General features: G+C 46.3%; 1 protein-coding gene across 1 annotated transcript; it reads left to right on the forward strand.

Annotated features, from left to right (window-relative positions):
- Nucleotides 1-5: 5 nt before the first annotated feature.
- pex1 (peroxisomal biogenesis factor 1) lies at nucleotides 6-13111 on the forward strand. Its single transcript, XM_010891527.5, has 24 exons — nucleotides 6-230; nucleotides 384-530; nucleotides 631-714; nucleotides 803-917; nucleotides 1073-1842; nucleotides 2068-2187; nucleotides 3417-3540; nucleotides 3747-3859; nucleotides 3956-4041; nucleotides 4399-4531; nucleotides 4768-4864; nucleotides 4937-5107; nucleotides 5501-5655; nucleotides 5957-6143; nucleotides 6297-6463; nucleotides 7403-7537; nucleotides 7808-7872; nucleotides 8171-8313; nucleotides 9005-9108; nucleotides 9477-9653; nucleotides 9927-10169; nucleotides 10734-10922; nucleotides 11631-11761; nucleotides 12864-13111. Exons 1-24 carry the CDS (start codon nucleotides 123-125, stop codon nucleotides 12946-12948), a joined length of 3849 nt encoding a protein of 1282 aa, XP_010889829.4. The 5' UTR covers nucleotides 6-122; the 3' UTR covers nucleotides 12949-13111.

Here is a 13111-nt window from a genome sequence, read left to right on the forward strand (position 1 = left end):
ACAGAGCACCGAATGTCTCGATCTCCAAGATCAGATGCAAGTAAACTAGCGTGCTACTTTTGCATGATCTGAAAAGGTTATTTGTAATGATATTGCAAACACAGCTACGTAATTAGTTAGCTATGTTGGGCAATCATGGCATCCAACCTATCACACTGGTTTTCACCAACACGAAAAACTGCTTTATTCACCTTCCTTCAAACTTAGTAACACAGCTCTCTCTTCATGAGGTAAGCTACAATCTAGGCACTAGCTAGTAGTTGGTTTTGTTATCTTTTCAATTGTGCCAAGGTACGTTGTCATTGTACCGATAGCCTGATCTTGTTTTCTGTAGCAGGCCACGTTTCACAGGTTTACTGTTCAATTATTTTGGTGTTGTACAGAACCAGGCCCTGGAGCTGTCCTGGGATCACTATTCCAGCGTGTTCCTGAGCTGGACCAAAAGCAGAAGCCCTGACAACCAGGAGGACAATAAAGCAGAGCTGAGCCGTCATCTGGGAGAAAAGCTTGGACTCCGAGACGGCGAGCAGGTGATAATGTCTCACTGCACTATCGCCCTCCACCCCGCCATGAAGGAGTATCGGCCGATGAGGTTTTTACTTTTTCTAACCAAGCGATGTATGGTTTCAGGGGTTCTTGCGACCGTGCACGCAAGTCCTGTCTGTCCAGCAGGTGTTGGTGGAGCCTCTCACCGCTGATGACTGGGAGATCCTGGTGAGTGTTCACGCTGGTCTTCGTGGAACTGAGCTTGTTGACACTGCCGCTGTGGGAAGTGGCCAATTCCATGTTGTCTTGTTTTCAGGAGCTCCACGCTGCGGTGCTGGAGAAGCAGCTCCTGGACCAGATCAGGATGGTATTTCCTGATGCAGTGTTCCCAGTGTGGGTCGACCAGAGAACAGTCATTTACATCAAAATAGGTCGGCTATATATATATTTTCTTTTCTTCCATTGGTCAACGTTTGTTAGCTGTAGATTTCTCATATCAAATAATGTGCACATTTCTTACATTTCAAGGTGCTTAAAATGACCAAAGAAATTAGGTCATGTAATTATATTTCACATCTTTTTTCAGTGTCACTCTCCCCAACTGTGCCATATGGTCGATTAGAACAGTTCACAGAGCTGAATGTCTCTCCTAAAATTCGGGCTGGTAACAAGGACCTTTTCAGTGCCCCTTTACAAACAACCTTACCCACTCTAAACCAGCCCCTCCACAAGCAGCCAGATGTTGACCGCGCACCCTCTTCGAAGTCCTCTCTGGAGAGCAGCATACAGGAAGCTGGACTTCCTGTAGAACAACACTATCGGATCCACCAGCACTGGCGTGGGATAGCAGACCTGAAGAGCCTAGTCCGATACATGCTAACAGGGAACCGTGACCCGGTAAAAGAGACTCCTTCCATCCCCACAGTCCCCCCCCTCCTCCCCGACTCAGCTTTCAGAGTATGCAGAGGATGGCCCATGTCTCCCGACCCCCTGTGTGGCCCCCATGGGGTCGTCCACATCCAGCCCCGGGGTCGGCTGACGGAAGGTCATCTGACGGAAGGTCATCTGACGGAAGGTCATCTCAGTGGAAGCCGAACGGCTGTGACGTACGGAGTACTGTCCAAGATGCTCTCCCCCAAGGAGGCGAGAGAAAGCGCCAAGCTGGCCATGGAGGAGAAGAAGAAGAAGAAGAAGAAGAGTGGAGGTGCTCACCAGCCCAGTGGAGGAGGCGCAGGGGACCGGGAGGAGGAAGAGGGGGAGGGCACTGTGGTCAAGGTGGTGTGCCACCATCCAGAGAAGCTGAACGGGAAGCCGGAATCATCTAGACAGGGTGAGGTCCATGGTGGAAGCATCTGGGTGAGTAGATGTGTCTTTCCAGAAGGAAAAGGTGAAGGGATTTCAGATGATTGGAAAAGCAGAGTTACGACTCAAATATAACGTAGGCAAAAATCAAGTGACCTGTTGTCAGTCAAACTTTACCTGTGGTTGTTGACTGTTTTGTGTTAACCTATTTGTATTGTAAACCGGTCAATATTGAGGACCATGTGTATTAAAGCGTCACAAATGAATTGTAATTATCAGATTCCACAGTCCCTGAGAGCCGGGCTGCATATTGACATACACTCATCGGTGAGAATCAAGCCAATCAAGTCAACTCCTAAAGTGGCCACGAGTATCCACCTACAGCCTTTACAACAACTGGTGAGAAGCAGTTTCTCTTCACATCATCTCTAGAGCTTTGAAACAATGGAACCTTGGGGGGATACCGAAATCTAAAGATTTTAGAGCTTTGAAACAATGGGGGGATATGGAAATACAATCTCACAAAAGTGAGTACACCCCTCATTTATGTAAATATTAAATTTGTAACTTTTCTTGTCACAAAACTGAGGAATTTACACTTTGCTACAATGTATAGTAGTGAGTGTACAGCTTATATAAATAATTCGACTTAGCCATTTATGTCTAAACCGCTGGCAACAAAAGTGAGTACACCCCAAAGTGTCAATATTTTGTATGGCCACCATTATTTTCCAGCACTGCCTTAACCCTCTTGGGTATGGAGTTCACCAGAGCTTCACAGGTTTCCTCTTCCACTCCTCCATGACGACATCACCGAGCTGGTGGATGTTAGAGACCTTGCGCTCCTCCACCTTCCTTTTGAGGATACCCCACAGATGCTTAATGGGGTTTAGGTCTGGAGACATGCTTGGCCAGTCCATCACCTTTACCCTCAGCTTTTTTAGCAAGGTAGTGGTCGTCTTGGAGGTGTGTTTGGGGTTGTTTTAATGTTGGAATACTGCCCTGCGGCCTAGTCTCCGAAGGGAGGGGATCATGCTCTGCTTCAGTATGTCACAGGCAAGACACTTGTCAATGTACTCCTCACCTGGTTGCTACAACACACGCTTGACACCATCTGAACCAAATAAGTTTATCTTGGTCTCATCAGACCACAGGACATGGTTCCAGTAATCCATGTCCTTAGTCTGCTTGTCTTCAGCAAACTGTTTGCAGGCTTTCTTGTGCATCATCTTTAGAAGAGGCTTCCTTCTGGGACGACAGCCATGCAGACCAATTTGATGCAGTGTGCGGCGTATGGTCTGAGCACTGACAGGCTGACCCCCCCCACCCCTTCAACCTCTGCAGCAATGCTGGCAGCACTCATACATCTATTTCCCAAAGACAACCTCTGGATATGATGTTGAGCACGTACACTCAATTTCTTTGGTCGACCATGGCGAATCTGTCCTGTTAAACCGCTGTATTGCCATTTCTTCAGTGTTGTGACATGAAAAGATACAATCAAATATTCACAAAAATGTGAGGGGTTTACTCACTTTTGTGAGATATTGTATATAGATTCCACATGTAAAAAGTTATTTGGAGGTTTGCATCGTGTATCCTTTTTAATTCCTGCAATGTCCTCCTAGCCTGAGGCAGAGACTGAGGAGCAGATTCAGATGGCCTTCCTGGGTTGGCTGCACTCCCAGAGCCACGACCCACTAGGCTGTCTGACGGGTCATTCTAACACCATCCTAATGCCGGCCACTGAAGGTACATGCTGCCTTCAAAATGGCACTCTTTAGTGTGCACTCATTTCAACCAGGGCCTATGGGGCTCTTTTCAAAAGTAGTTCACTACAAAAGAACAGAGTGCCTTTTTGAGATACAGACGTTGTCTTTAGTGGGTGGGCTGTGGGACATTCAGTCTCAACCAAAGAGAATGCAGCACATTTTTAAGTATATCGTCTTTCCCTTCAGGGATGTGGGAATTTGCTCTGACTGTGCTGAAGTCAGAACCTGAGGCTAAGAGGAAGTCATCGGATCAGCTGTTTCTACTGACTCCTTGTGTGATACACAAAACAGACATTCAGGTACCAGTGACATTCACATCAGATTGTGTACATAATATATTTGTGGCATAAAATCCTTTAAACATACATGACTAACCCTCTTCTCATGACACCCAGGTTGTCAGGGAACCCGTAAACATGTCTACTGTGAGAGTCATGGGTGACACTCTTATAAAAGATCTACCCCTTCTCTGCAGTCTTGGGTAAGTCACCAAATTCAAAACAGAACACACCATAACCCTGTGGCTGTGTGAAACACAAGGATGTCCTCCTCCAAAACTTCTTCTTACAAGCCATTTAGGGCTTCTGTTTTTGATTGACTGTATGCTGTTGCAGTTTTTACCCTGGTCACATTCCAGGCTGACTCCATTGCAGACCTTGAGCTGCGTTCACCAATCATTTTAGGTTGTGTGTCACACAATCAGCTTCTCAGTCAGGCATCAAACTGCACTGTGGTTAGCTGTCCTATTGAACCCCTATCCTGGCGTTATGACCTCTGGATTATCACCGCCATGCCCCTGTGACCACTGACCGCTGTGCTTCTCTCACGTCGTCCCAAGTGGTGTGGAGGAACTGAGCAGGACAGGGTTCGACTTCCTCTCCCACAGCCTGATGGGACGGCCCCTGTCCCGGGAGTTGGTGACGCCCAGCCGGGGACTGAGGGGTGGTGCCCTGTTCATCACGGGTGCCAAGGTAACCCCTGACCTTTGATTTCATCTGGCCATCCTGTCAACCGTTCTCAGAAGTCAGCAGGACTGATTTTGGCACCGTCTGAATGTTCACATTAAGTGGAGATAGTTTTAGCCTGAAATAAAGGACTAGAATTTTGGTTCAGAAGCTGATGTGGCTGTCAGCTGTAGTAAAACAGGTTGTGGATTTGGAATGTTGGTTTACTTTCCGGTGTGTGTGTGTGTTGTGTTTTGCCCCAGGGAAGTGGGAAGACTGCCCTGTCCAGAGCGCTGTGCAGAAAAGCAATGGAGGACCTGGATGCTCACGTTGAAGTGGTTGACTGCAAAAAGCTGAAAGGTGGGAGTTGGACTTTTTAACTGTCACATGTTTTCAATGTGACAGAAACAGTGTTGCAATATGTTCTTACAGGGAAGAGGGCAGAGACCGTGAGGCAGATGTTGGAGGAGGTTTTTGAACAGGCGGTGTGGAAGCAACCCTCTGTGGTCCTACTGGACGACCTGGATCATGTGACAGGGGCGCCAACCTCGCCGGAACACGAACACGGACCGGAGTCTCTCTTACGCCAGCACATCGCCCAGAGTACGAAAGCGTAAAACTGTTAATGTGTCATGCCTTATTCTTACGCATCTTGTATATATTATTGTTTGACTCTTTGTCTTCTTGTTATCTTATCATTTTTGACTGTGTTTTTCGAGGGCAATGTTTTACTAGGTTTTGTATTATGCTTGAGTGTATTTTTCTTTAGTAACCTTTGCAGCTGTTCCCTTCTGGTCCGTCCCGTGACAGCGTGTTCTCTTCTGGTCCGTCCCGTGACAGCGTGTTCTCTTCTGGTCTGTCCCGTGACAGCGTGTTCTCTTCTGGTCTGTCCCGTGACAGCGTGTTCTCTTCTGGTCTGTCCCGTGACAGCGTGTTCTCTTCTGGTCTGTCCCGTGACAGCATGTTCTCTTCTGGTCTGTCCTGTGTCCTGCTCAGGTCTGAAGGACCTAGTGTGTGACGTGGTGTTGCGCTCCAGCCTGGTGTGTCTGGTCGTCAGTGGGGTCAGTGAACGTTCCCTCCACCCGTCACTCAGGGAGGTCCAGGGATCCCACTTCATCCAGGGCTACATCCACATCCATCCTCCTGACCAGGTATAAGACATCCACCTGGGCAGGCGGTGCTCCGCCCCATTGAGGGGTGAAAATGAGCTACGTTATTAACAATAAAATAGCCGTAACCTTGTTTTCTGACACTTCTGCTTCGTGGAATGTCTTGGGGACAAGGTGGCTGTTTGGACTAGCTGCTGGGTGCTGCCGGCTGGGTGTTAAAGGACATCTGTTGATTTTAGGCCATCCCGTTAATGTACCGTGACCTCACAACTGCATGGGCTAAAATACACAGATGGTAAAGCATGTTAAAGTGCCGTGACCCTGTTGCCCGCCTGTCGGTCAGGTCCAAAGAGCAGAGATCCTGCGCTGCCTGATTCTCAGGAAGTCCGGCGCGTCCCCGGAGAACATGCTGTCCCTCGACCTGGGGCTCGTCGCCAAGGAGACCGAGGGCTTCTTGCCCCGTGACCTGGCCCTTCTTCTGGAGAGGGCCATCCATGCCAACGCCCTACACAGGCCACACAGCACCCAGGGTGGGTAGTCCACCACCCCCCCCTCCCCCAAAACAACATCTCTGTCTGCCTCCAGACTACAAAACCAAAAAGACTACATGTGATTAGCACACGCTGTGACTGTAATAACAGAGTACTACAACACGGTCCTCATGCTTTTCTCTGCTTTCTCAGGGCTGTGTCTGTCGGGTAGGGACTTTGGGCAGGCCCTGAAGGGCTTCACCCCTCCCTCTCTGTGGGGTGCTCAGCTTCAGTGCCCCAGTGGGCCGGGCCTTCAGAGGGTTGGAGGCCTGCATCACGTTCGCCAGCTACTCATGGACACCATCCTGCTCCCAGCCAAGGTGAGTGTCCCCAGACTGGTTTGTCTCTGCTTGCCTTGCACGGCCTCGGTGTCACCGTGACGACCAGGGTTTGGTGAGTGGAGCGGAAGCTGAGCGAGACCGATTTCACCGGGGCGATATCAGGGCGGGCCAGATGGATGCCGCTGCACATTTTGATCCACTGCCCCTCTGAGTAGCACTTGGCCAGGGCGTTTGTAGGATACTTTGGTGCTGCTCGGCTCGTTAAGCCTGTCATTGAGTTTGCTGAATACTTTCATTATGAAACTCATGAAGCACATTTCAGGAGGAGCAACAGCAGATTTTAATCAGGCTTATTTTGCTGCAAGTTTTATATAGCCTACAAATATTAAGCTAATAATGCATTACTCTGTATTTATTGAGAACAAGAATCAGCTGAATCATTGTCAATAACTCGGAATGTTTCCCCTCTGGACAGGCAGTACTTTAAAGACAAACATCTTGGCTCCTTGGAGTAATTTCTTTTTCATTCTAGCACATTTTATTTTGTGGAGGTAGTGTTATGTGAAATGTTTAAAATGCTGAGCGCTTCATTTTCCAGCCTGGCTAGTGGGTGTTGTTTTCATTACATTTTGTATAGGCTATAAATACACTTTGAAAAAACGAGCTAATAATGTAGACTGACGCTTTTATTTAAAAAGGTATAGCCTACGACATGTAGCCCATCTAATGATAGCTGCCTATAGACACCTTTTCATGTTGTTAATTAAATTGTCTATAGGCATCATGGCTATGTTTCAATATTTAAAAAACAAATGGTCAACATACATTATCAGAACATTTGTGCTTTGTTTAAATAAATGTAAACAGAAAATTAATATAAGCTTTTTTTCCTCATGTGTTCGAGAAGTGTTTTTTTGGGGGGGGTGAGGAGCGATTTCCTGTCGGTCCAGTCACGTTTTTCTGTCCCGTACGTTCCAGTATCCAGTTCTTTTTGCCAGCCTTCCAATCCGGCAACGCTCAGGAATTCTGCTGTATGGCGCTCCTGGCACAGGGAAAACCCTGATGGCTGGTGCCGTGGCCAAGGAGAGTGGGTTGAACTTCATCAGCATCAAGGTAGATTGGAAATGTACAGTTCTAAGTGTCATGACCTAAGGCAGTTCAGCAGTCCTATCCACTGCCTCTGGGATACATACGAATACAAAAACAAATCTGACTCACTGCGTTATCGATATACTATTGTCGTCCTTGATGGAAATAAGAGTAGACTAGATATTTTGCTGGATGGAGTTTCAGTGACAGGAAGTATCAGAAAATAGGTATTCCGAAGATTCTAGAATAAAAACACGAGTGTTCAACGTAAAATCAGTCTTGTGCTGTTTTCAGGGTCCCGAACTTCTCAGCAAGTACATTGGAGCCAGCGAGCAGGCTGTCAGAGATGTCTTCCAGAGGTGTGGGCACTCTCCTTCACAACAACAGATCTCCTGGTAGTGGGGTTGTTTAGCCATGACTCCTTACCTGTTATAGACCTCCTGGTAGTGGGGTTGTGTTAAGCCATGACTCCTTACCTGTTATAGATCTCCTGGTAGTGGGGTTGTGTTTAACCATGACTCCTTACCTGTTATAGATCTCCTGGTAGTGGGGTTGTGTTTAACCATGACTCCTTACCTGTTATAGATCTCCTGGTAGTGGGGTTGTGTTTAACCATGACTCCTTACCTGTTACAGATCGCTGTATTCTTTCTTGCAGGGCCCAGGCTGCTAAGCCATGCATTTTGTTCTTTGACGAGTTTGACTCCCTGGCCCCGAGGAGGGGTCACGACAACACTGGGGTCACGGACCGGGTGGTCAACCAGCTACTGACCCAGCTGGACGGAGTGGAAGGACTACAGGGTATGGAGGAGCAGAGGGCGCTTGGTTGGGCATTTCAAATGGACACGGCATCCTGTTTTATGTCTCACTGGGCCTTGAGTTGATTTTTGTCTTCTAGTGTGCATTTGTCTTTTATACACTGAAACAGATGAACAGCAGTGCAGTAATTCATAATAATGTGTTCCATCAAGCAGACGCTTTTGTCCAAAAGGACTTACTCATGCCACACATTCTACCCAGGGATGAGTCCCTGGAAATCCAAGAGCCATGGAAAGGGTTTAGGGAGGGAATATTATAAAGCATTAGTAAGCTCTCGATGAGATGAATTGTCCAAGCACAGAGTACAATTCAGCAGTAGTCGCTTCACCAGCCGACAAGCAACACGCTTTACAGACCCAGCTAAGCAGAACCATAGTTTTTCCCATTTTAGTAAGTCCTTTTGCCTAGCTGTTCTGCTGATGTGTGTGTGTTTGTTTTAGGTGTGTGTGTTTGTTTGTTTTAGGTCTAACTATACATGAGGCAAAAGTCAATTTCCGGCACAGGATTTAGTTTTAGGGTTAATTCTAGAGTTAGAATTGTATTTATTTTTTTAAGGTCCAGGCATGGTTGGTTAAGGTTAGGCATTACATCTAGGTAAAGTTTAGACATAAATGTTACTTTATTTTGTGGTCCCCATGAAGGTAGCCATACAAATGTGTGTGTCCTTCCTCAGGTGTGTATGTCCTGGCTGCCACCAGTCGTCCAGACCTGATAGACCCTGCTCTGCTGAGGCCAGGGCGTCTGGACAAGTCCCTGTACTGCCCCCCTCCTGACCAGGTCTGGATCCCATTCACCCCTGGCATAGTATTCTGGTCAAAAGCAGTGTACTGTAGACTGGTACCACGCTGGTGTCTGGATGAAGCATCAGTGGAAACGAGCCATAAGCAGCCAGATTGTAATGATTGTAATGGAGTTACCCAATTTATCTTGTCTTGCAAAAAAAACAAACACCCTGTGACTTCTCCCATCTCATATTCCTCAAAGTATAATATCATTGATATCATGGAGCACAGGGAGTTTCAGCAGTGTTTCTGGTTTTTAGTGTTTTTGATTTCAACAGCTCTTCTGCTGCTCCCAGCCTGTGTTGTGTGTAAAGGGAATTCATGAGAAAAGTATTATTGTTATTTACCCTGTTTTGTCCACAGGAGGCCCGTGTTGAGATCCTCCGGGTTCTGACCCACTCTGTCCCCCTGGCTGCAGACGTGGACCTGGAGGAGATAGGTGCGGCCACAGACATGTTCACTGGAGCTGACCTGAAGGCCTTGCTCTACAACGCCCAACTAGAAGTTATCCACAATATCCTGGGACCTGGCCTGCTGCATGTGAGTCAGCCTGCCACCAGGGGGTGCTGGTTCTGTGACAGTAAAGCAACAGACATTATTTTTCATGTCAACCAGAGAATTAACGAGAGAGGTAGTATTCTTTTTTTATTTTTTTATTTATGTCAACCAGCGGAGCTAGTTGAGTTCAGAGATTACCTAAATACAGGGTACCTGGTCGACTTTGGGCACTCCAGAACCAGGGTTGCCTAGCTCCGAGCTTCAACATGTTACATTCTCATTCCTGTGACTCCAATGGACCTCTTTTCCCTCCAGGACCCGGGCTCGGGTTCGGATAGTGACGTGAGCCTGTCCTCCATGGTCCTACTGAACCACAGCAGTGGTTCTGACGACTCAACGGGGGAGGCTGACGGGGAGGTTGGCAGCGTGCTGGACCCCTCCACGGCGCCGCTGGACTCCAACGACGGGCCCCCCGAGGACCCCCGCGGGAACCTCTGGAGGCTGTATTTCGGCAGCTCCTTCGAATCTGAGCTGGAAAACCCCTCTTCCTCAGGACAGGTGAAGAGATGGTTTCTGGTGTTCCAAATAGCACCCCCCTTATGTGATACACTACTGTTGATCCGAGGCCCCTTTGGACCTGTAGCACTTTGGTCAGAAGTAATCCCTGATATTAGAGCGAGGTGCCATTTGAGACACTTGGGAAATCTTCAGATCAAATCAGTCAAATACAGTAGTAGAAAGGGGACTTGCGGGAAATGAAAGTGCTTGTATTTGTCCTTTTTCAAACATGTACTGCTGTTATGCGTTACTCACGTATGTGAATTTAGAGTTTTTTTTTTTTTTTTAATGCATATCCTACCTCCCCAGAGGAACCCTAGGAGAGGGCTGTTACAGGCCGGTCTTAACGGCCCAACTACAGATTTGTCATCTCGTCGACTCTGGAATTCAATTCGACAACCTTTCTGATACTGGCCCAATGATTTATAGTAGAGTGTAATATGCCCCTAATAAGTTAGTGTCATCATTAAAACTTTTCTAAAAGACATTAACTCCATTATCTGTCCAGAAGAGGTGAGTTTAAAGCTGTTTTGTCCTCACCCCGTCTCTCTCCCCTGGCCCTAGAACTCCCAGGCTGCCTCAGGGCCCAACTCTAACGAGCTGACTAGTGCATCTGCCAGAGACCCGGGCTTCTCCCACACCCTGGCCTACATGTCCTCCCTGCAGGACGGCTACGAGGAGCTCAGCTCTGAGCAACTGGAACGCCTACACATGGACATCAGCGACATTAAGAGCAACTACAGACGAGTCACAGTGAGTATAGTAAGAGTAGTTGTCCTGGAGGGTAAATACTGCGTATGGCCATTTTAGATTTTGCATTAACAATTTAGTGAGAACGCCAACAAGCTGTTTCCTATGTTCATTCATGTGAAATACTTGTATTTTTTATGTTGGCATGTTATCACACGCCCATAAGGTTAAGACCAAACCAGACCAAGGTTATATTCTTTATGGAAAGCTTAACACTAATTATTTTATTACCATTTGCATTTCGGTTTATTGTGATTCCATTTCTGGTTTCGAAGCAAATTTTTTTTTTACCTTAGTCAATGTAACTAGTTGGAATTTAATTTCAAATATCCATGTCGCCCAATATGTAAAAAAATAAAAAATAAATAGCAACTTTCTAGGGGGTGTACCTATACAGTCCTGTTAAAACATATATTTTTTATGATCTCTTCATTCTTCCGCCTTTGCAGTGTTTACACAAGCTTTCTTTATCAAATTAACTCATAGCCTGGTCTTGGATACTATATACTATAGCTTGAAAACCTACAACTATTACCAGGGCAACATATGTGTGTAGGCACGGAATGAATAGAGTGAAAAAGCTGTTACGTAAACCATGCTGTGTCTCAATCACAGCCTAAAGAATGTACTTTTGTTTTTCTTTGGCCAGTAAAAGGAAACCCCATTTCTGTAGACTTTCAGCTGGTACAGTTCCTTTTTACCCTCTTTCAGGAGGAGAGTGTCCTTGCCCAGGTTGGCCCCAGCAGGCCTGGTGTGCTCCTGAGTCAGGCCCACCTCACCTCAGCCCTGGCTAACACCAGAGCGTCCCTCAGCAAGCAGGACTGGAGGAGGTTCACAGACCTGTGAGTACCAGTACTGTGTACAATTTAGTTTGACTCTTATCCACTATGCCAGGGTTTCTAAGGCTGTTATGAGGATATGTCTCATCAAACATTCTTCTTAATTTGGACAGTTGGATTACAAATTTGGTCCCAAGGGGATGCTTTAACCCTCGTTGCCAGATCCGCCGTTATTTACTGAGCCAACTACGTGTCCGTCGTGACAACTGGGGTTTATGCTGGCAGCTCAACTCAGATGTTTTTCACAAATTGGCTCTGAAAATGAGCTTAATGTAATTGTCAAAAGACCAACTAGTGAGAAAAAGATGAGAATCGGGCCGCCTATGTGCTGGGTACGGGTTCATTTTGGAAAGAGACGAGCCCTCGTCAGATGGAGGATTCCTCTCATCTGAAAATGGAACAAAATGTTTGAGAAAAATGACGCTTCACACATTCCAAAAATGTCTCTGGAGAAAATAGGGCAGCCTGGCAGTCTGAATAAATTTTGGTTTCAGAATACTTGCCTCTGTATGCAAATTGCTAGTGTTGTTTTTCATAGTACAAGTTGGCCCTGGTGAATAGATGTACATTTATTGGTGGTGGAAGGTGGTCAGGACACATCCAGTCTGCCATCTCCCATGGCTTTCAGGGATACTTTGATGTGGAGGTGAAGCCCCCTGTAACAGATTGTTTTTCATGCACACCTAGACCCCAAACAGACACACACCCACAAACAGCCGCAGAAGGCACCGGGACCTACAAATATTTTAGGCTGCTAATCGGTGGCAAGCCAGACTCAAGGGGGAACATGAGTCTGCATATAGAAGCCTGTATCATAGTTCCCTTGGCTAAAACAGACCTGCCGAGCAGTGTTCCTCCTCATTAATATATTGCATCATATTTATTGTCTTTGTTCATAATCTTTATTCATCACTGTGTGTGTGTGTGTGTGTGTGTGTGTGTACCCACGTTACTGTCTTGCTTTGCTATTTCAAAGTGCTATCAAAGACGAAAGCTAAGCTAACAAATGGTTTCAACAAAACTTAAAAAGTGTATGTATATTATTCTACAATGTTCGTCTGAAGCCTTTGTCATAATCCAAACCTTTTTGTTTGCTGTATTTCAGCTATGAGTCTTTTGAAGCTCTGGGAGAAGGAAAACCGCAGAGGTCATTGATGTTCAAACCCGGCCAAAAAGTAACCTTTGCCTAATGACTTGTTCATGTGTATCTGCTAGATTTGATTATGTACATTTAATGCTATTTTCATTAATAATTTAATTGTCATTTAAATATAAATAAGGCTGTACAGTATTGTATGATATGGATATATATATTGTACTGTCAAATAATTGTGATTATATTTATGGACTAAA

The sequence above is a fragment of the Esox lucius genome, chromosome 10 (genome assembly GCF_011004845.1).
Source record: "Esox lucius isolate fEsoLuc1 chromosome 10, fEsoLuc1.pri, whole genome shotgun sequence".
Taxonomy (NCBI): Eukaryota; Metazoa; Chordata; class Actinopteri; order Esociformes; family Esocidae; genus Esox; species Esox lucius.

Coding starts and splice junctions, on each gene's coding strand:
- pex1 (XM_010891527.5), top strand. CDS start 123: ATGTTGGGCAATCATGGCATCCAACCTATCACACTGGTTTTCACCAAC. Junction 4,042..4,398: donor CCCCTTCTCTGCAGTCTTGG/GTAAGTCACCAA, acceptor CGTCGTCCCAAG/TGGTGTGGAGGAACTGAGCA. Junction 10,170..10,733: donor ACCCCTCTTCCTCAGGACAG/GTGAAGAGATGG, acceptor CCCTGGCCCTAG/AACTCCCAGGCTGCCTCAGG.